The sequence below is a fragment of the Amia ocellicauda genome, chromosome 9 (assembly GCF_036373705.1).
Source record: "Amia ocellicauda isolate fAmiCal2 chromosome 9, fAmiCal2.hap1, whole genome shotgun sequence".
NCBI lineage: Eukaryota > Metazoa > Chordata > Actinopteri > Amiiformes > Amiidae > Amia > Amia ocellicauda.
In genome coordinates, this window is record NC_089858.1 from 24,504,486 (window position 1) to 24,527,474 (window position 22,989).

The 22,989-nt window shown below is 37.5% G+C and overlaps 2 protein-coding genes across 2 annotated transcripts in view; one reads left to right on the top strand and one right to left on the bottom strand.

Moving 5' to 3' along the window:
• Positions 1 to 5,208: 5,208 nt before the first annotated feature.
• LOC136758260 (adenosine receptor A2b) lies at positions 5,209 to 8,597 on the bottom strand. The gene is made up of 2 exons (XM_066712516.1): positions 7,614 to 8,597; positions 5,209 to 7,109 (listed from the first exon to the last, which is right to left on the bottom strand). The coding sequence occupies exons 1-2, from the start codon at positions 8,425 to 8,427 to the stop codon at positions 6,799 to 6,801; spliced, it is 1,125 nt and encodes a 374-aa protein (XP_066568613.1). The 5' UTR covers positions 8,428 to 8,597; the 3' UTR covers positions 5,209 to 6,798.
• A 1,463-nt stretch (positions 8,598 to 10,060) lies between these two features.
• LOC136759010 (serine/threonine-protein kinase Nek11) overlaps positions 10,061 to 22,989 on the top strand; it is a 46,996-nt gene continuing 34,067 nt past the window's right edge. Inside the window, exons 1-6 of the mRNA XM_066713802.1 lie at positions 10,061 to 10,456; positions 11,021 to 11,189; positions 18,453 to 18,618; positions 21,232 to 21,350; positions 21,873 to 21,937; positions 22,450 to 22,576. Coding sequence (XP_066569899.1) covers positions 11,038 to 11,189; positions 18,453 to 18,618; positions 21,232 to 21,350; positions 21,873 to 21,937; positions 22,450 to 22,576 — 629 coding nt within the window. The 5' untranslated portion in view covers positions 10,061 to 10,456; positions 11,021 to 11,037. The remainder of the gene's footprint in view (positions 10,457 to 11,020; positions 11,190 to 18,452; positions 18,619 to 21,231; positions 21,351 to 21,872; positions 21,938 to 22,449; positions 22,577 to 22,989) is intronic.

Genomic DNA, 22,989 nt, shown 5'->3' on the forward strand with positions numbered 1-22,989 from the left:
AACAACAATTTGTGTTAAATTTTGGCATTTCAAACTTCAAATCATTTATAATTCAGCTATTAAATTTAATTAGGGACTGCACTGTGCAACAAGCCAAAAGGTACATTGCATCTCAAAGGTACAACAGACAGATGTGTTTTTTAAATTTAATTTTTTTATTTTTTTTTATTTCCCCCCCTCATGGAATTTAGTGAAGGGGTTTTGCAGTTTCCCTGCAGCTGTGTCAGTCGATTCTATGGAAACCTGTTATGCTGATCATTCTTTAACATTGTGAAGGAATATATTGAGGTTTTAGGTTTTTTTTTTTGTAGCATTTATGTGAAGATGATGCACATTTGGTAATCTGTATAGGAAACACACTACTATATTTTGCACTCACCTCCAAGAACCATATTACAAAAAAGAATTGCTTAAAATGCATCTGAACCTAACCTCTCACATTTTCATCTACTGGTTTTATTTTTAAAGGTCCAAAGACAAAATACTAACATTTGAAAAGTCTACAGAAAGTTCTATGGCTCTATATACCATAAACAGCTGCTATGGAACGTATATCCTACCATATTACCTTAGGCTTGACTGGAGCTAATCTATCTTAAGGATTCAAAGTTACACTTTCTGTCAAAGTCATGATTGTGTCACCACTGGGGTAAATCAACAGATATTGCCACAAGTGTTTTACAGTCAGTGTTTGAAGGCTAATTTTTGGAAGAAGCATATTGGTGTGGAATTGAGTGGGAGTATTTTTCCTCAGGCAGAACCCATTACCCACAACTGGCCTGACAAAATCCCAGAGAAATATCTACATGTCCTTCTCAAGCATTCGAATTTTATGCTTGAATGACTGTTGTGCATCTCCACTCAGGGAGCTTCTGTGACATATGAGCAGATGAGAAACATCACACCTTCCCCGAGTCTGCTAGCAATGTGTCAGCCCTTTGCTTCTACATATCATTAGAATGCCAAAGTCTCTTGTGTTGTTCCTTCTTTCAAAGAGCTAATGGACAGTACAACAGGAAGGCTGCTAATATGTTAATACATGCAAAAAGTGCTTAAGCATTTTAAAAACACTCTGAAAACACCTTTTAAGGTGTTTTTATATATATATAATGAAAAAGGAAACGTACTCACAGGTGTCAAGTTTTTATTTTTTGGGGGGGCATTTAAAAAAACAAAAATAAATAAATCATAGCACTATCCTGAAAACTGATCTAATGCTGCCATCTAATTTGAATTAACTTAGTATTGTGCAGACTTTATAGAAAATATAAACACAAAGCAGCGTCATAAAAGATGAGTATAAAAGTGTCCCCCCCGCACTAACTGTTTTAATGTGTGCCAGGGTATTATACAGCATACACAGTGGGGAATTACTAAATGATTCAAGCAAAATCCATGCTGCTGCGATTACATACATGGTGATTACAGACAGAAACACCCTTGGGATGAACAGAACAAAACCCCTGCCTTCACCACATCTGTAAAACATCTAAACCTACAGTGTGATTACTGTGGAAATAAACTGGAAAGCATAGAAAAATTGCAGCCTATAGCCCATCATTACCCAGTTTTACCAAGTGAAAAAAAAGTCTGAACAACCTACAGAAAGAGAGAAATAAAAGACTGCATTAGTCACTGGGAGGTGCGGAAAAACACGGTCTTGGCTAAATTAGAGTTAATTCCAACATGTTATGCTGGGAAAGAAGCACCAATAAGAATACTCAGGAGAAAGAATTAGTGAGGTTTGTCTCGTTAAACTCAAGATCCTCCTGTTCTTTAATGAAGGATGACATTAAGTGAATGGGTCTTTACAGGAAGACAGATCAGGGCAAGAGAACAGAAAGACGGGCAATTAAACCTCACCAAATCACATCCCCCAGGAGAGTGGCAAGGTCCGGCTGAGCCTTTTCTGTGAAAAGGCAGAGGCAGGCAAGATCTAATGCCAACCATGCATTAGTAGCCTTGTTGTGTGTGGCTACAGTACTTATTCTTAAAAAATCCAGGGACCAACTCCAGTGTGCTAATGGAAAAAACACAATCCTCCAAATTAAAATATCTAATTAGCAAATATCAACAAAACTATAAAGAGTGTGGCTAGCTAGACGATCCTGGAATATTATCATTACATACAGCTTTAATAAAAGGAGAAGATTTAAAGGCAAAGACACAACTTTAATTCTCAAGGGCCATAGGGTCTCCAGATAATTATTCTGTTAAAGTTATTTACTAGGTAGAAGGGAATAAACTATATGATGTGCATGCAGTATGAAACATAACTCTTAAAGCATGCAGTTATGTTTTAAAATATTTTTCAGATTCAACCCCAAATGGACTGAATCACTGAGCAAATGGGTTTTGAACATAACCTTATTCATACAATCTTTTTTGTGTTCCAAGTTTAAAAATGAGAAACTACATTTCTATGACAATGTTGAAAGGATTATTATTATTATTATCTGTGTACTGATCATTGTCCTACGCAATCTAAATAGTCCAAACACATTACGAAGAAAGCTTACAATTTCAGAAGGCAGTGGGTGTCAACAGCGCAAGTTTAACCTTCAACTATAAACTCATTGATCTTGAAACTTTAATCTTATCACGGATATGATAATCTATACATATCTTTGCTATTACGAGTAACCTCCAGCCAAGATTGAAGGTTATAAGAATACCATTTTAAGCAGTAGACACAACAGACATTTTTACATAATTATGTAGATGTATAGACATACAGTTAGGTGCATACATATTTGGACAAGGACACATTTATCATCATTTTGGCTCTGTACGCCACCACAATGGATTTGAAAGGAAACAATATGAAAGTCTACACTTAAATAACATTTTTAATTTGAGGGTAGTTACATCCAAATTGGGCGAACGGTGTAGGAATTACACCCATTTGTATATGTGGTCCCCCCCTTTTTAGGGGCTCAAAAGTGATTGGATAAACTAACATAATCATTAATTAAATTGTGAGTTTCAATACTTGGTGGCAAACCATTTCAGTCAATGACTGCCTGAAGTCTGGAGCCCATAGACATCACCAAATGCTGGGTTTCTTCCCTGTGTTAGTTTGTCCAGTTACTTTTGAGTCCCTAAATTGGGGGACCACATATAAAAATGGGTGTAATTCCTACACCATTCACCCAATTTGGATGTAACTACCCCCAAATTAAACATGAAAGTCTACACTTACATCTCAATTGTTTCCTTTAAAATCTATTTTGGTGGCATACAGAGCAAAATGATGACAATTGTGTCCTTGTCCAAATATTTATGGACCTATGGACAACCTTCAACTGCAACCACAGCATTTTAAAGTTGCGTGTTTACCTAGAACAAAACCGAAAGATGTTTTAAAAAAAAAGACTTAGTCCTCAATTAGATTGAAACGAAATATCTTGAATAACATTTCTTACAAAAAAAAAGACACTGTAGTCAAACAATGCGACTCAAACACAGCTCTAAAAGGACAGCATTCTGATTGTGCTTGAATAAATGTGCCACTAAGTTTTATGCTACAAGGCAACATTGTGTGTGTGCGAAGCACAACATTGTCCAAATAGAAAGTGACATCCAAGCACCAAAGGTTCCTTTATCAGGAGATTAACAGAAGAAAAATAAGCAGTATGAGTACATGTATCAGCATTTCCTCAAGTTGCATAATGCAGCTCCTGTTCCACAGATGTATCCATTATCAAACACGGCAGCATTTTTTATTTGTAGATGTTGATAGATTGTACCACAGGTCACAGAATCAGAAACTCAAGCACCTTACTACACTCGCTCCTTCCTATGTATATCACATGATGGGCGATACATATAGGAACCGTTTAAAACCAAGGCTCTCCAGACCCACTATGTGCAAATTCACTCAGTGAAAGCATGTACCCTCCTGCAGTGTACACTAAAGACAGGTGGGAGGCGGGGTAAGTGCGTGTATGTCAGTGAGTTGTGAAGGGTACTTGTTACTGCAGGGTTTTTTTACCACTACATTACAATTAATAAATAAATAATAGAGCTCATTGTCAGACTTAATAAGGCACCTTAAACTGAAATTTATAGGTTTGGTCAATGTTTTTATTCATATAAAGTAGTGCAGAATGTGTAGGTAGTCACTTAAAAAATGTAATAAAAACCACTTAGTGTAAACACAAGTCTGCAACTTTTTTTTTCCCCTCTCTCCAAAGATTTACCCAATTAGATTAAGGACTGAACATCAAGAGCAATTCAATAGGAACAGGAATCGATGGTTAATGGCTTGTAGTGTCACTTACCCAGTTGGGGAGTAAATGGTTATTGGCTTAAAATGGCCAAGACAATGCTTGTTAAGGGGTAAATCACAGTTATGTTAAAAGAAAACAAGTTAAGTTTGCATCACCTTCTCTAAACCTATTTTCCTTAACAACTCATAAGAAACACGAATATAACAGTATGTTTTGAAAGTGAGGAGGACAGAATATATAATGAGATAGTTGTGCACTGCATATAAAATAAGGGGGGCACTAATTAACATGAACTATGAAATTAAGCTTTATTTTCATACAAATTCAAGTTTTATAGTAAGAAAAAGTACATGCACATTTTTAAATGACATTACAATTTTGTTCATATTTAAATATTTTAATACATATTCAATATAAAATTTGTATTGCTATATACACAATATTTTTAACACCCATTTTTGAAAGAACACTAATACATGCATTTTCAGTAAAGCTGCGTCAAAAATAGGTCTGTCTTAATACTGATATGTATATCTTTATTCAAATGATGCAGTAAAAGTTGGGGGTGGGGAGCTTGGGAGTGAGAAACCGCTTTTTGCACTGATATAACCATTTGCCAACATGTTGGTAGTGAATTGCAAATAATTTTAAGTATAAAATATTTAATTAAAACAAATGCTAAAAAGTCAGCATTATGCAGATTTTAACAGGAAGAAGAGGTTTCAATTGTACATCTTAAAATTATATTTCACAGTGCTGAATCCCTACACAACTAAACTGCCATCAGATGCTGGTCACAGACTTCAATGCCTAATTGGGTAAGGCTCTTATTTTTCGGTCTCAAACAATCAAACTCGAAGGGGGGGAGTCTGCAGAAACATGTCATGAAGATGCCAGACAAAATAACAAAGCCAATAGTTCACAACTAAGGAGGCAGTGGGTAGAGGGAAGAATGAGTGCTGCAGAAAAAGATTAACATAAAGCGGTTGATTTGATTGGCTAATTTCATGCAACATGTCAAGCCTGAAGTTATTGTTTTAAGTGAACAACCACAAGTATGCTAGATCTTAAACCTGGTATTTCCAATGTAACTGCTAAATTACATTTGCTTTGAATAAACTATAATGCAATTACCTGTGGTTTAACGGTTATAGTTCCAGCATAATGGTTTACAAAACTCCTAATACTCTGGTATACTCAAACACCAAACAACAGAAGCACTTAAAAATAAAAAATAAAGAGAGATAAAAAGATTGTGTACAGACAGATGTAGCAGCTAATTGTAAAGTGCTCTATATTATAATTAATAAGCTTTTTAGAATTTTAGATGTAAAAAGGTTTTCAAAACAATTTACAACTGAACCCTCAGACATGCTCTGACACTGAATTCTGGGCAAGAGAATATACTTGCTTTAGCAGCACTAGGGGCTTAGAGCATGCCAAGCACTTGCCATTAGAAGTCTATAGGACTTAATGGATCCTACTTTCCTAGTAGGAAGGGTCGATATGCATTAAACATCATGCGGCTCTGCCCGAGACATAGAAATACATTTGCAAACGTGCAAAGTGCAGGGATCATACAAAACATGCTCTGCAAAAACACACACAAAAAAAAAGAACAAAATGTGCTATGAAATAACTGGAAGTGTCTCATTTGAACTGTAAACATGACCAGTGATGACAAATATGGGATGAAAATGTGGCCTGCCAACAAAATCACTAAAAACAAGGCGGAGGAGGCAACCATAAGTTATTTAGTCAGGAAGGTCTAGTTTAGGATTGTCATAGCACAAGCAGAGTACCTTGAGAACTGCAGTGCTGCCACATTTCGATATCTGAAGCAATCAAAAGCTGAATTCTATATGCACATGAAATACGAGATCTAAATAGCACACATTTCATCCAACGGAGTGGAAGTGAATGGAAGGACATTAACAGCGGTCTAATCTGATTAATTTGGCCTTCACCACATATAGTCAGTTAATGAAGGCATCTTTCCCTTTTTTCTTTTTTTGCAAACTTTTTTTTTTTCTCTAATGACCAAATCTCCCAAGGTGCTCAGAGATTAATTTAGTTCAGAAAAAATACTTCTACTGATAGATCGTTTGCAGACATCCTCAGCACCAGGTGGTATCCTGGAAACATTTAATCCAAACGATTTGGACAATGTGACAAGTGACTGAATAAGAAGGTAATGGGATGAAGTTATAAAATCACAAACATTACAAGAAAAAAATAACTGGATGAAATCCCCAAATCCAAAGCCACATGGTACTCTAAAGCAGAGGAGTAGAAGGTTTTCATGAGGCTCAACTTTGCAGCACTGTCGCAGTGTCCACTCAGTTTAAGATGGGACATTTCTCACTTTTGGGTAGTTTTATAAATGTATTAAGCAAGGTAGGCCAAAGTGCAGGTCACGACAAAACCTCAGAGGATGTCATACTATTGATCCTGCTGCACAATTTAGCTTCCTTGCTTTGCCCCTTCAAGGCTTCTCCATGGAGCCCATCAGTTACATATGACTGCAATGCAGCGAGCTGGGAGAAGACTTCCTAGACCCTGGTCCTCATATGTAGCTCTCGGTAGCTCGTGTCAACAGAGTGCAGTTCGAGGAGACACTGCAGGAACGCTCTGGCAGGGAGTTGTTGTTGTCCCAGACTCTGCTGACCACCGTGATCCCCCCCGGCACTCTGTAGCCCACAGCCTTGCCCACTCCCAGGCACTGCCCGAAGCACAGTCTTCTCCCCAGCAGATGGAACTTTCTGCGAAAGCTGCGGTTGATCCAGAAATAGACTATACAGTTGAGGAAGCCATTGGCACTGGGCAGCCAAACAGCCACAAACTCTATCCACTCTGGAACCCTGGCTCCGGAAATGGCTGATGGAGGGGGGAAAAAAGAAAAGAAAAAAGCAAACAATTAAAAGATATTCAAGTGCTCTCCTGCTGGCAGCAACAAAGAGTTGTTTATGTTATGAAAACCCACATGCTTATCTATTTGTATCATCAACAGAAAACCGTTCCGGATTCTGTGGAAAATGGACTAGCTAGAAATCTAAAGTTCTTTTTGTCCCCGTTCTTTTAATTTTCCAATTCAATATTTTATACAGAAAAGCAAAATATCTCATGAAAATGATTTCATTTTGAAGTATTTTGCATGAGACCAAGTAGACTCATGATGCCTTCTGTTGGTACTATGAGAAAAATGCAAGGTATTATTCCATTTACACATCGTTTAAGTTCAATTTAGAGGTACAGAACCCCCTTGCCAAAACGCATTCAGTTAATAACAGGTCATTTGCAGACTTTGATTGATTGATTGACATTTCAAACCTACAATCTAATACAATAAGTGCACACAACAAAAATCAAATGCATCCTTACCAGTGTACAGGATGGTTACCATGCATGGCGTCCAACAAGTGTAGTACACGATCATAACTGGCACCAACACCCGGGACGCCGAGTCCGGTCTGCTGCGGCCACCAAGGTTGTGGTTTCTCAGTTTGTTCCTCTGTCTCCTGGCAGCAAACCAGAGCCGCAAATTGGCGTAAGTCATGATGATTGAACCCGGGAAAAAGATCAGCCCGGTTAGAGTCAGGGAATAAGGGACATTGCTCGAATAAGCCGGGTTACAGACCAAGGACGCGCTGGAGAAGTACACTTTGATAATCCCATTGGGAATTGAAATTGGCAACAGCAAAGCAGGAGGGAAGAACCAAGTGAATGCTATGAGAGCCTTGGTCCTCTTTCTGGTCATCAGTGTGCTGTATTTTAAAGGGTAAAACACGGCTATGTATCTCTCAAGGCTGATGGTCGTCAGCGCATATATGCAAGTAGCATAGATGGTGGAGTTGAGGAATGCAACAGCATGGCAGTACGCGTCAGGGTCTTCTCTGTAGTCCTTCATGAGGCTCACATGGAGGTTCAACGGCATCAAGACAAGTGCTAGGGCAGCGTCTGCCCCGGTGAGAGAAATTAAGCAATAACGGGTGTTTCTCGACCATCCACTCACGGAAGAAGCAATAACCCAAATCACAGCCACATTGCCCAAGACAGTCAGAGCTCCCAAAACCGATATGATACAGATCTTGACGGGACGGTGCGTTAACTCCACGTATCTCCGCAGTTCCGCGTTGGTTACATTCCACTCCGCAGAGCTGGCGGCTTCCAGAGATGCATTCGGGGTGGGAAACATGCTTGCGTTTAAAAAACTGCTAGTTTGTGTTGTATGGTAATGAATGTGCTAAGATAATAGCAGTGAACAAAACATGACACAAATACAAGTCCCTAGGACACATGCACACACTTTTCCCAGTTCAGTTTACATTACAAAGCCAAAATCCCTAAACACTGCGTCCACCACAATAAATAGGTCACCTGTCGCAGATTAACTCGTACGTCACCTGACCACACACTCCAATTAACCTGTCTGTGCAATTGAAGACGTTTCTCAGACGAGTCTCCTACCTGGGCTTAGAAATGGGTCATTTCAGCAGTTTTCAAGAACACTGACACTGTCATTTTGAAGCCTGCCATGAACAATGGATGCGTTCTGCATCTGTCCTCACAAGATCTTTCATTTTAAGTTTCTATAGGCAATTCTCTGTAAGACTCAAGTTTTAAAACAAATCTTAATACGTTAATTCCACTCACTGTCCAATGGTTTCTTACCAAAATAGTGTAGTTATAGTCTACTATGACTCATTTAAACTTTTGCATATATACATAGTTTTCCTGCGATAATAATCTTAAAATATTGTATAACCTTGAACTGCAATCAATTGAACGCACATTTTCTCTCTATACACACACGTAAATGGTTTATGTTTTAAATGTATTCTACACAAATACAGATATTCATACTTACGTCACTTTAAAATATATATGGAGAGAGATACACACACACACATTTCATTCAACGCACACTTTGAAAAGAGGTTCAATGTATGCACTCCGTTCATTCTAGAAGCCTAATGTACATAACATTACATCTCTGCAGATTTTTTAAATTTGTACAATGAGTGAATGCATTGTACTTTATTAAACCCCCTCAAGGGGGATATGATCATGTTCATTGCCGATAGCCATCGTGTACACAGCAGCAGACAATTTCACTATAACATTGAGTCCTTGGGGGGCCTTGTTTTTCTTCATAAAGGACTGCATTTCTAACAAACTATATGAGAGCTTGGACTTATTATGGCCAGAGTTAAGTTTTGTTTTTCTAATGGTGAAGTTGTTTGCGCAACCGTTTTACAGTTTGAGAGGCATATATCTGTTATTTTTAAATACTGTTCCCTTTTATAAGCTATATATGCCCACACATAATATAGATGGTATAATCATTTAAAAAAATATATGTGGTAATGATCTTATTTGCATAAGACGCAATCGTGTGCAGAAATACGATAGTGAGAATTATTATAACATCTCTATTACCGGGATGTATCATTGTGTATCTGTAATGAGCTCATAATTGAACATTTTCCTCAATAATAAACATGTACTTTTGCACTTCCACACTACCGCCTTAATTCTCATTGACCTGTCCATGTCCTGAAACTAAATGTGGTAATTTATTACGTGTTGCTACATACTAGCCTTTTTCGTATTATAGCTTGGCTCTGGAAGCTCAATGGATAACGATGATAATTGCAAAGCCAGAGAGAAACTGGAAAGCAAAAAGTACAATCATTTCCAACCGCAGACAGCAGCAGTTTAGGGCACACGGCACCTGTCTCCACAGACATGAATATTCATGACCGGAGCGGCGGAACTGACGGACACCTGGGACACCTGGCAACCTGAGCCAAACACAGCCGCGGATGCTGGGAGCGCACTTCTGCGGCTGCGCGGTAGCAGAGCATCGCCTCATTCGTGAGACTCGGAGTCAGAAATAATACGTGTTTGTTTTCATTAACCATGTGTTTCTCACAAGGAAGCCTTTGAAACCAACCTTCTTGTCTTTTTAAAATTGTTTTGGAGAAATTAGTTAAATATCAGTTTTGTTTTACATTAGGCTACACTGGTTATCTTTCTGATTAATTAGCTAATGTTATATAATCCCATCATTAAACGACTCAATCGCTGTATTTTCCGTGTATACGCTCATTTAAACACGAATCTAGTGAACTATTTATTGTGACGTTAGGAGTTCAGCGCCGCACGTTTGAAGTTTTTGAACTAATTTCAACAAACACCTGCTGTGCATTTTTATATAGTCGGTAAGTCGCACTAATTGTTCTTTACAAGTATATTATAGCTTGTTTATTTTAGCTTTTCACGCATTTAAATGGCCATTAATTGTCATTGTTATTAGGCCTGCATAAACATGTAATGTTCAGTTTTGGTGTAATTCTTATGAACAACAAAACATATATGCATACATGTGTGTGTATATAGGATATATATGAAAAAACAACAATCAATTCCAATGGTGTGTGTCACATTGTTTTGTATATGCCTCTATAAAGACTGCTATGTCGGGCTAAGGAAATTGACTTGATTGTCCTTACTTACACTCTTTCTCATCAGGACCATTTTCTTTTATGTTTTCCAATCGGTTTATTTACAATGAAAAAATATCTTCACAAGATACCAGTGCATTGCAATTTACTACTAATACTACTACTACTACTAATAATAATAATAATAACAACAATACAACTTTGTACCTGCATCATAAATAGCAGGCACATTATATTAACACATTATGTTGTATGATTGAGCCATTGGAGTGTTTTTAGTATGACAGAGCTTTTTTGATCATGTTTTTTTGTGCTGTGCAGGGATTTCCTGTTGAGACATGCAACCCCAGCTGCTTTCTGATGTATCATGCTCTTACAGTCTGGGGGCAGTAGTGGCAGGGAGATACACCCTTCAGCAGAAAGTGGGGAGTGGGAGCTTTGCTACTGTTTACCTGGTGATCGACTCCAAATCCAAGGATAAAGAAGAAAAGTAAGAACTAGTGTTGGAACCATGAAATGTTAAGACACCCTGTTAGACAATGCATCCTTTCCTGATCAGATCATAGTTTGGAGGTATTTTAAGGCAGCTGTGGATAAGGCCAGTGAAGGAATCTGGTCATTACAGTGGTGCCATACTATGTTAAAGTAAAAGACAGTTTACAGGTAAAACAAAAGGTTTTTTGAAAATACCCAATCTGAAATGACTTGACACAAAGACTTATTTTCTGTGAGTAAAATTCTCTTAACAGGAAACTCAACTGTTATTCCCAACAACAGCTCAATTGTGTTTAGGGTATACCTACAGGGAAGCTGTATAACTAATTATTTTATTAATGGACAGAAATTGTGCACTGTGACAGAGCCTTTCCAGTAGCCTCTGCTTAAATCCCTCCTACTGTCTCAACTGACTGCATTTGTCCTGCCATGTTCATTCTATTACTTGACATGAGGTCATTTATGATTTGAAAAGCAACCACAGAATTTCTCTGTCTATGTTAACGCTGTGAGAAAACCCAATAATTATAGGTAACAACAGCAAGAAGTTACCTGTTGCACACCTTTAGGGGTTGCTAAGTGTTCAGTTTGAATACTAACAATTAAAAACTCTTAGAAAAGGGCTGGACCTGGCTGAGGTTCACCACACAGAGACTCTAAACACAGATTAATCATGTCAGTCTTGAATTCTGAGCAGATATAGATGGAGATTTCCATGTTCAGTCTGGTTGATCATTGTGAAGTTATTTTTAAATAACAGAAGCCTTGTGACTCTTGTGCAAAACCGATTAAACAAAACAACCTGTCAAACTCCCTAGTGGTAGCCTGTGTGCTACGAGTACTGCGGCTTCATCAGTGTTCGGATCAAGAGAAGTTCAGAGGACTTGCACAGGCATGGTCGAGCGCAGACACTAGATAAAAATGCCTGCATGCATTGAGTTAGTTCTCAGTAAAGACAACACAATAAACACAATAAAATCATGTTGAAATATATCTGAAGGAGTGACAACCCCCTTTAGGTGGTACAGAAAGAAGAAAGGGATTTTTTTCAACCTCAAGAACAGTACACTTAATGTGTGAGAAATAGGCGATTATCTGGGCCCAAACTCTGGTATTTGGTTCTGGTTGTTCATTAGAGCTGTGACAAGAGCATACATCACAGATTTTACAGAGATTTTATCACTGTGAGCTGTAGTGTCACATCGTCCATTCTGTGTGATCTATGTTGTGAGGTGTCCAAATGGAACACTGCACAGACAGTCCACTTCTTGCTGAGAAATCGGCCTTATAATATGCCTGGCCATGCTGATCCTCTGCTGTACACAGGCCTGCCCTTTGCTCTGAGTAAAACAAAAATAATAAAACTATTTCAGGGATATTAACCCACCAGTTCTCTTTTGGTGCGTTTTATTATGGAAGAAATAATGATGAAAGCTTTACTGATCCAGGAAATATAATAAATACAAATAAAACGGCAATAAATAAGAGACACTGATAGAAAGTGAATATTATAATATTCTATAATAACAACTGATGCTAATCCATTGCTAACAATTAACTGGTCTGTTTCTGTTGAGTGGCTTAAAAGTTTAAAGCATACTAAAACTGTTATTAGATTTTATCAATGCTCTTTGCCTACACACAACACGTCATTATATTCATTATTAATGTGAATTATTTTCTTATTTTCCAGATTACACAAAGCTACATAAACCTGAAGTGATGGTCAAAACCAACAATTAACATCTTAAAATGAGGCAGCTACGTACTCTGTTCTGTAGTAAACAGCATTAAACATTGAGCTGTCACTTTGAAAACATTTATCCAATTGTTATATTACAATTTTCATTGTTAGGGGAAAAAAAAAACGGAAAAAACAACATTTTGTGGGGGTTGAAAAACAAAATGTGCTCTGTGTCTGACATCAAGATGAATGTGAATAGATTTGCTGACTTTCTGTAATCTTTCACAACACATCTATTTTTTTATTTTGCATTCTAAGCTCAAAAAAAAAGAGAGAGAGAGAGAAAAGAAAGGCCCATCTTATCTCTGCTCTGCATGGCGATTTATTGTGCTGTTGAACGTGACCTCATTAATCCTAAGGGCTTCTCTACCCTCCTTATCCTGGTAATGTTTCCAAGGTACACAAATTACCAGGGGATTATCCGCTCTCCTTTCTAATACTGAAAATGAATCCAAACAATGAAACACTGCGAGCAAACAGACCTGCCCTGCCTCTGACACAATACTGCGTCTGAAGCTCCCTTCTGCTGGCAGCTCTTCGATATTTAGAGACAGATGCAACAGGCCCTCTGTGCTGTGATGATACAGCCCAAGTCTCACTCATTCATTTTTAATATGTCCTTTGACCATCACTTATTTTGTTGAATTACCTGTTTCAGGGTGGTTGTATGCTCAGCCAAGTGATTGTCTCTTTTAGAGATCCCGCAGATTATTTTAATTTGAGATTTTAATTTGGTTTGAAAGGGATTCTGTATTTATTATCGAATGACATACACATATACTACTTACGTCTGTTTTCCACCATTAGCAATCATTTTATTTTATTACATGATATATGCTTGGCTGTAAATCATTGGCAGCAGTGTAATTAATCCTGGGTTGTGTAATCTGTAGCACTATCCCCAACGCAGAGTATGGAACTGAATCTCATGTCTTTGCACTGCCCGAAAGCGTCTTAAAAACCAAGACTAACAGGATTGGACAGCAATCAGAATTGTAGCTGAGTTCATCAGAAATATGAATCCACTGGAATCATATTTTTATCTTTGCAAGGCTCAAATACCAGGTGTGCCTGGAGGTCAACAAAATAAGAGAAAGGGATAAAGCTTGAAAAAGTTCCCCCTCCTCCTCCAAAAATAAAATAAAATATAGAATTGTATATTTCTATTTCACTGTAGTATTATTGTTTAACAGGAATTTTAGCCTGATAATATTCCACCCTTTATAAACCCTGAGTGTTTTGTGGTATCTATGTTTGTGTACAATATGTGAACTACAAGGGGCTATGAGATATTACAAAAGAGTTACACTTTAGTGAGAATCGAAAACATCCCAGGATCATGTGAAGCATAAGTCCTAAGACGCATACAATATTAAACCCTACACTCTTGTTTTAATTTGAACTGAGGACTCTTAGTCTGCCCTTTATTTATAATACCTTCATCAGAATATTGAAATAAACTGCAAGGGTTCATTCATCTCCGAAATGGGCGTCAGTCAAGATAGAAATGCTAAAGTCAGTCTGTTCTGTGAGGTTGCATGTTTGAAAATGTGTGTGTGTGTGTGTGTGTGTGTTGTAACGTAGCGCTAGGAGAAGCACAACTTGGCCAGCAGGCCAACACTACACCTCCCAGAAACACTAGGAGGATGAATCATTGTACATGACCAGCAGTATAAAGGAAGGAAGCCGGCATGCCTTTGGTGTGGGGTGTTCGAGTAGAAGCTGCAAGGTGTTAAGGAGAGGCCAAAGAGAGTGCACAAGAACAAACAACGACTGGTAAAGAACTACTGACTTTGAACTTTGACTACTCTTTGGATCATGGTTTGGACTGTTTGCTGTCTTTGTCTGTCTGGTTTTGAGTAGCTATATGTAGAGAGGGACCTGTTATCACAGTTTTGTTTTCTCTTGTTTTCATTCACTCTGGCATTAAATACTCACTGCTGTTGCACCATAATGTCTCTGTTCCTATGTCCGTTTCTGGGGCCTTGCCTATTTCAAGAGCCCAAGGCTGTGGCAATACCCCATGGTGTTTAGTGCTGGTGGGTGTATACATCTTTCTTCTGATGGTACAATTTTGACAGTGATTGGTGTTTACATATTATTTTTTCCTTTTTCTTTTCTTTTCCTTTCATGAGTGGACAGTGACACATGCCACCTGCCAGATGCTGAGAAGTAATGGTAGGCAGTAGGAATCTCGCACCTGGAACCTGTATGACTAATGGGAACTTCTTATGATTACAGTGTATTCAGACTGACATGCAATCTGTCAGAATAGACTAAACACAACTGATAGATGCTTGTAATATTTTAATATAAACACCCTCTTCAAGCGAGAAGTGGTAAGAGGTGTCTTATTGTTCCACTTTTTTGTGCAATTACTCATTTGCCATGGTTTTGTATTGTATTCAGGGTCTAATGTTGGGCTTATGTGGGTTTAAGGGCCTTCACCACTTATCCACTTAAACTCTGCAATGCCTTGCATTCAACTAATGTTAAAAGTTTTAACCAAATTTGACTTTATTTGTTTATTGTTGTCTGATGCATTTTGTTAAGCAATTAACATTTGTTTCTCCACATGCATGCAATGTGGCATCCAGGATAACATTATTTTTCTAATTATATTTCTTATGCAGGGTGACTTAAAAATTGTTACAATATATCACATTTTACATTTATACAGCTGTGTTTGTACTGTAGCAATGTAGGTGAAATGCCTTGCTCAAGGGTACAACAGCAGTGTCCCCAACATGGGATCGAGTGAAGATTTAGATTAAACAGTGTCAATTGTTTCACAGATAGCCAGCCAATTCAAAGTGTCATTCTTTTTTTTAATATTTTTTTTTTTTAGTAAAGTGGCTCTGGGAACCTGATTTGAATGACACTTATAAGTTCCACAACTATGAAAATCTCTAACAAAGGGACGCTTTTCTTTGAACTATAAGAGTACCATATATTTATCCATGACAAATGTTTTGCAACTGTTCTATTTTTCACCCTTTTGTGAGGAGAAATGTTCACAGCACAAAATTAAATTAAAATGTTCAGTGCTCACGGATGCTAAGTGCCAATGCCTAATTCCACACCACATTATATGCTACCATGGTTTGTCAAGACATTTGAATCAGGTATCGGAATTAAAAAATACTAACTGCAGTAAAACATAAAAACGAATAATTTGCACAGCACAATACAAATGATTAAGCACAGAATCATACAAAATAATGCACAGAATGTAAGTAAAGTACCACTTGCCATAGTAGAGTAGTTCAGTTTGTGAAGAATAATTCAAATTGATCAAAACAAAATTCCCCCCGTTCCCCCCCTGCAGATTTCTCAAATTATGTAATGGTTTAAACATTTAAAAGACCAAATGTGAAAACTTTGAAAACACCGTAACTTTATACATGGTAGACTGTTACTGGTAGACAGTAGCTAGTATATATATTTCAGGTTAATTTGCTCCGGATCATTTTCCTTTGGCCACAGATGATGCAGAATTGTGGCCTTTCAGAAACCCCCAATTATCCAGATCGGGTTGTCTTCTGTGTGTTGGGATGTGTTCATTAACCATCTCACACACACAGGGGCTTGATGATGATGGCGAAGTTTACTTTCAAAGTGCCAAATTTAACTGATGATATTGAGTGGCACTCTAACTGTATTATGCAAGTATTTATTTTCACGAGGACTGTAGTCATTTTGCAATTTTTGTGTCAATTATTACCCATGAAAATATTTGCATATATTTTATTGGACCGTTTTGCATCATTTGAGACAATTAAGAGAGTGCTTAAGAGATTTTAATGCACTGTATCGTGGGCCTAGTTTTCAAAACACTCAGTCATCGGACTGTCTTTGCACTGACAGCACAAGAAAATGAAAGCCGAGAAGCAGACAAAGCCTATATTACTGGCAATCAAAAACCAGGAAGACTTTAAATAGTGGGAAATATTGGAAAGCAAATCAATTCAGTATTACATCCTTGCAGAATTCTCATATGAGTCTGATGCGCTTTCAAGAGCAATATTTGCCTTGTTATTCCTGCACATTTTAAATTAGCTTTGCAATTCCATATGGCTATTATTAATAAAACAACAACAACAATAATGATAATAATTAACAGCACTGAATTGCTTACAATATCGAAGGCCTTGGTGAAACAATTAACAGACAAACCAATACTGAATTCTGTGAACCTGTTTTATACTGCTAATGACCTGAACTAAAATAGATTTTCAAGCAGAGTGTTTTTCTTTTTTAAACATTGGAACAGCAGAATGTGTAGTGGATGTGCAATATAGGAAAAAAAACATTAAGTACTTGTTCAGCTGGCTTTATAATGCAAATTAGGTTGTTAAAACATCAAATTGTGTGGAAAGCAGAAAATAGAAGAGAAAATACAACCACAAAAATCTATAATCCAGGGGGTTGAAACTACTACTTGATTATTCCTATGTTATAGAACTGCAGTTTCTGTTTTGTTAGATAAATTATCCAGGTTATGAACTGTCCATATTTGGATTTTTGCATTTCAAAGACCTATGCTAGTAGAATTTTAAAACCAGTTAACCCATCTGCTGACCCACTTTTAGAAAAATATAAAATTCTAACAATCATGGTCATGCCAGTAACAAATGGAGGATAGATAGCTGCAATTTGAATGACCACGATCTGTCACTCTGAAATCTTGACACAAGTCGCACTGCTCCGTTAGGGAAAGCCATCTGTACCACTGAAAGTCATTTGCTTCATCTGTTTGCATCTGTTAATTGGCACTTTAACATTAAGGGGCTTGATCTATCTGATGTTAAATCGATAGGAAGGATTTCTAGGAATGAAGATTTCTGTTGTCATGTAGAATATGTCCAGCATAGAATATAAAACAATATAACTGCAATTATCAGTGTGAATTTGGATGTAAATGTCCTCAAATAGATCACTAACTAGCAAAATCAATTAAAATCTACTTGAAAGGAAAAAAAAATATGTTTTAAACAAGATCTCTTCAAAGGTTTTAGCCTCTGAGGCTGTAACTTTAATGTATTCTAGTTTACAGATTAAAAACAAATCAATAAGTTTAACTGAAATCTTCAATTTAATAGCATTTGTTTTCTCTATATTCAGTTATTTTGTATCTTGAATTACATTTTTAATGTTGTCACTGAATACGTATTTTATGCACAAAAGGCTGGATACTTAAGCTGTGTCCACCCAGAAAGTGATTTGATTGGAATACATTTGAGTAGATCTGCTGAAGCACTGTGTGTAGAAGGCATTAACTTAATGAGAGTCTTCTCTTACTTCATGCTTAAAATCCACATAGTTAAAAAGAGCTTATGGGTTTAATAACCTTTTTAAAGTAAACGAAATACGTTTATAAGATAAACAGGTGTTTCTGATGCATGACTTCTGAAAACTAAGGTGAAAGTACAGTGGAAGGTACTTGGTGATTGAATACATGTAATACATATAAATCAATATTGTATCCCTGTCTCCTTCTGTTCCCCATTGCAGGAAAGTTCTGAAGCGGATTATAGTGGAGGAGCTAAGGGGAGATGACACAGTGCAGTCTGCTAAAGAAGCCCAGCTGCTCTCTAGACTGGACCACCCAGCCATTGTCCATTTCTACACCAGCTTTGTGGAGCTCCAGTCTTTCTGCATTATCACCGAGTATTGTGAGGTACAGAGACTCCTCTTACATCAGCCAAACACACACGTATACATCACCATTTCTGAACTTTAATACCCAGACTTAAGCTTTTGTTTGTTTGTTGGTTTTGGGGGTGGCTGAACATTCTAACTGTTTGGATTGTCCCCTTGTGTGTTCCTCAACGTGTGGGTGATACACCCTCTTTATAGCTGTGCAGCTCACCCAGTTCCTGCTGTTCAGTGCTTTGGGCAGGCAGCTGTACAGACTTGTGATTGTTCCACAGTTATGGATTGTTTTAGGCTACACTGCAAATAACTCGGGTCAGTTTAGATGCACATACTTCTAGAAAACCTTAAAAACAAACAAAAACAATAACAAAAATCCTACACAGCCTGAGATTCACCTAGCAGTGGGAATTCATATAAGGAGACTACATACATACAGTTACCCAACGTCTGCTTCCTAAACTCCTTTTTTCACAACCCTAATCGGACAATTCATTAGTGTTCCATGTATAGACTGCTTTCTTTTAATGTTAGATTAATCAAATCTTTGAACCTTATGAACCGTTTAACTTATCTTCCTAGACAGGCTGAAGTAAATGATACTGTCTAAGTCTTTCTCAGTGCTGTGACCTTGGTAGCAGTTGTATACGGCACATCCCCCCCCCCTCCCCCACACACACACACACACACTCAGATGCATGACAAGTAGTAAGTTAATGAAAAAAATAAATAAATCTGTGAATATTGCATAAGCCCTGCTGCTTGCTCACAAAACACATGGTTTGGCGTTTGAGGTATTGACTGTAATTTAATATATTCTCATTGTTATTGTTATTAATGCCATAATTTATACATTATGACCTTTTCTTCTGTTCTGGAAGTGCAGAAGCTGTAAAAAGTCACAGCCCTGAGAGCTAGAATCCTATACATACTTTTCGAGATGTGGTTCTATTCCCTTGTGGAGCAATCACCTGACTGGATCAAACTGTTGTAGCTGTTATACATGTTGAGTGAAAGAAGCCCCCCCCACCCCGAGAGCAGGATATAAACCTCCACTGGCTCTTCAGCTCTCTGTGCATGATCCCACCACCAGAAAAGAGCAAGCAGTTTCTCCACTGTGCCTGCTGGACCTCAGAATGAATATTTCATAGCCATTCATTAGAAATAAATGGGCCACCCACATCTCTAAGAGATAAACACTGAAAACAGGATATACTAATGGGCTATTTTTACTTCCTTACTCTATTAAAAAAAAAAGGTGATGAATAATGTATGAGCCTCTCCTAATTTGACAATATAAGGACATGAAACTCGGCTCCATCCCAGCAGAAAGTGCCTTCTCAATACACCTCACTGCGATCGCTGATGGAAAGGGGTGATGACCTTCACATAACAGCAATCGCAAACACACGCCATTATATCTGCGATCAGAATGCTAAACTGTCACTGCAGGCAGCTAAGAGCTTTACATACCTGGCCTGATGAGAATGTGAAGGAAGACGCATCTCCTTGCTGTGTTTTTTTTAACCAGCGTGCAATTCAGAATTCAAATACCAGTACCGTGGAGCCCCTGCTGACCCGTGTTCTTAATTTGGCAGACACTCTTCATGATCACATGGGTGTCTTCATTATGGTGCTATTGACACACTCAAGTTAGCAGTCCCTAACCAGCCATAAAGGGACCTGCTGAGAGAGAAAAAATCATCCCCAGGGGTGCATTATAGCATGACTGTGGTACACTGCACTGATAAAAACTTTTTCTTAGCCTTTGTAAAAATAACAAAAAAGTAAGTGGCAGAAAAACCCCTAAGCATGAGTCTTCTTGTTTCCACCCCCCTGCTACACAACCAATCAGGCATGCAACTTTAAGGATAGTAAATCATATCACATATGATCTTATCTTCCTCAGCTACAATTTCCAAGGCACTGCTTTAGCTTCCAGACTAATTAGGTGTAACAATGTTCAAAAAATTTATGTTTTTTTAACCATTTGAATTATTTTTTCACTTTAATATATTACTAGATATAATCACAAATGTTTTAAGTGGGGGGAAATATGTATTTTCTCTTTTCACAGACATTTTATAACTGTGGTAAAAGTTCAGAAAATCGGCAGAACATATTTATTCTACTCCCTAAACCCCTCTTGATTTGTTGTGTATTTGTTTATTTATAGATTATATATTGATGTATTTGGTTTTATGTTTCTGTACTCTGAATACCTGGCAGCCGCGAGATTCTCTGGGAGCACTCTGATTACATCTCCGTGGAATAGGGACCCTGAAAAAAGGAAATGGTTCAGACTCCCCATCAGATAGAAATATCCAATCTTCTACACTTTTGATGGAAGTGTAAGGAACCACAATAATCCCTTTTAGCCAATCTGTCATGAAAGCAGCTGCAGAGTCTGATTTTTGTCTTGTTTTTTGTTTGTATTTTTTACCAATCAATTGCATCTGATTTCAGGTGTGACCCAAAAAAATCTTTAGATATTGACAAAGTGATTGTATTAAATGCAGTACCATTTTGACACTAAAGCAGGGCTTAACATGTTATCATTACCTGTGACTGAACAAGGTCACTAATTGTTGATGGAATTGTCCACATGGAGACTAATATCTCCCGTGTCTTGTTTCAGGGTGGGGATCTGGACAGCAGAATTAAGGGACGCTGGGACATGGGAAGACTTTTTCCTGAGGGGCAAGTGCTGGAGTGGCTAATCCAGATCCTTTTGGGAGTGCAGTATCTGCATGAAAGGTAAATAGCAGCCCAGCACTGTTCTAGTTTCAGTAGACACTGCTGTTAAGCCTCCATAGTATATTAGCAATGTTAGGTGCAGGTATAGTTTGATCTGGGATCATGCCTATTATTCTAGTTTAAGCTTAGTATTATACTGTTTGATGCCCATCGCTCTCTGTACAGTTGAGAGTTATTTAGACAGCTATAGGGATGCAACAATTTATTTAAAAAGTGGAGAAAGACTGAGTTATGTTTGTCAAGTTACTTGGTAGCAATAAAAGTGAAACAGGGAATTTATGATTTCAAGAAGTTAGTGCTAAAAACTTCAATTTGATTATTCTTATTACTAATTATTATTGTTATTATAGATATTATTTGTACTACAAGTTCACCCCATGCTTATAATCACTTAATGGAAATAAAAGTCACCTTGTGGATGTCTGAGAACTTATCATCGATTATGTATCTTTTCGATGTTGTTAAGGGCTCTCCTCATCCCTTGTTAATACATCTTTACTTTACTTAATATTTAATTTTCAGGCTCATTCTCCACAGGGACCTCAAAACAAAGAACATATTTTTAAAGAATGGGATGATTAAGATTGGTGAGTACTGAAATACACAGTAGAATACTGTCCTTGTGACGTACATTCATGTTACATGCAGCTAGGAATAGATTTGTTGTTAATATATATTATCTAGCTATTATTAGAAGCCCTACTGAATATTCAAAGTACATTAAATACTCTTTCAGACAGCGGCATTTCCTGAACAGTTTCTAAAGACTACATAACCTCCTCCTGGCAGTCTGTTATTATACAGTACACTTAAGAAGTTGAATAATTAATGTTTCCACTTAAAAGTATGATTAATTCAATGTCCTTTATTTCTCCAAAATGAGCAAACTGAAAAAAATAAATTAACAGCTGGTACTGTTTATTTTTGTTTTAGTTTACATTAACTGAACAATATATAAATAAAGTAAAGCAATATGGATTAGAGAAGAAGATGATGATTACTATATCTTATAGTAGATTAGTTAAATCAACTACCTGAGATTAATTAATTCTCGATCAGTGTCTACAGATTGTTGTTACTGAATACATTTTCTTGCCAGGTGATTTTGGTGTGTCTCGTATCCTTGCTAGCACACTGGATTGTGCCAGCACCTTCACTGGCACCCCCAACTATATGAGCCCTGATATCTTCACCGGCGCTGGCTACGATGCCAAGTCAGATATCTGGTGGGTTGCCCAGTAAACTTTTTTTTTTTTTTTTCTGATGTGGTGGCAGTACCCATGATTCTGTTAGGCTGGTCTTGATTGATATTTAGGGTCACAGTTGAGTCAAAATCATGGAATAAGAGCCAAATCCTAAATGAAAGAGGATACCTGAAATGTTACCAAGATTAATAATACTTCTTAGAGACCCTCTTTCTGGATGTATTTAGCCCAATAAAAGCTGTCATATTCAGAATAAGAATTAGCTGGCAAAATTAAGAGGGATTATGGGCATCGGTGTGTAGGAAACATGATTCAGATTGGCAGTGCCGTGCTTAGCAGTTATAGCATCTTGGTTACACTAAGCACAAACACAAATGTAGGAAAATGTTCAAATAAAACAATAACAGTAAAAACATAATAAAACAGAGGCTTTA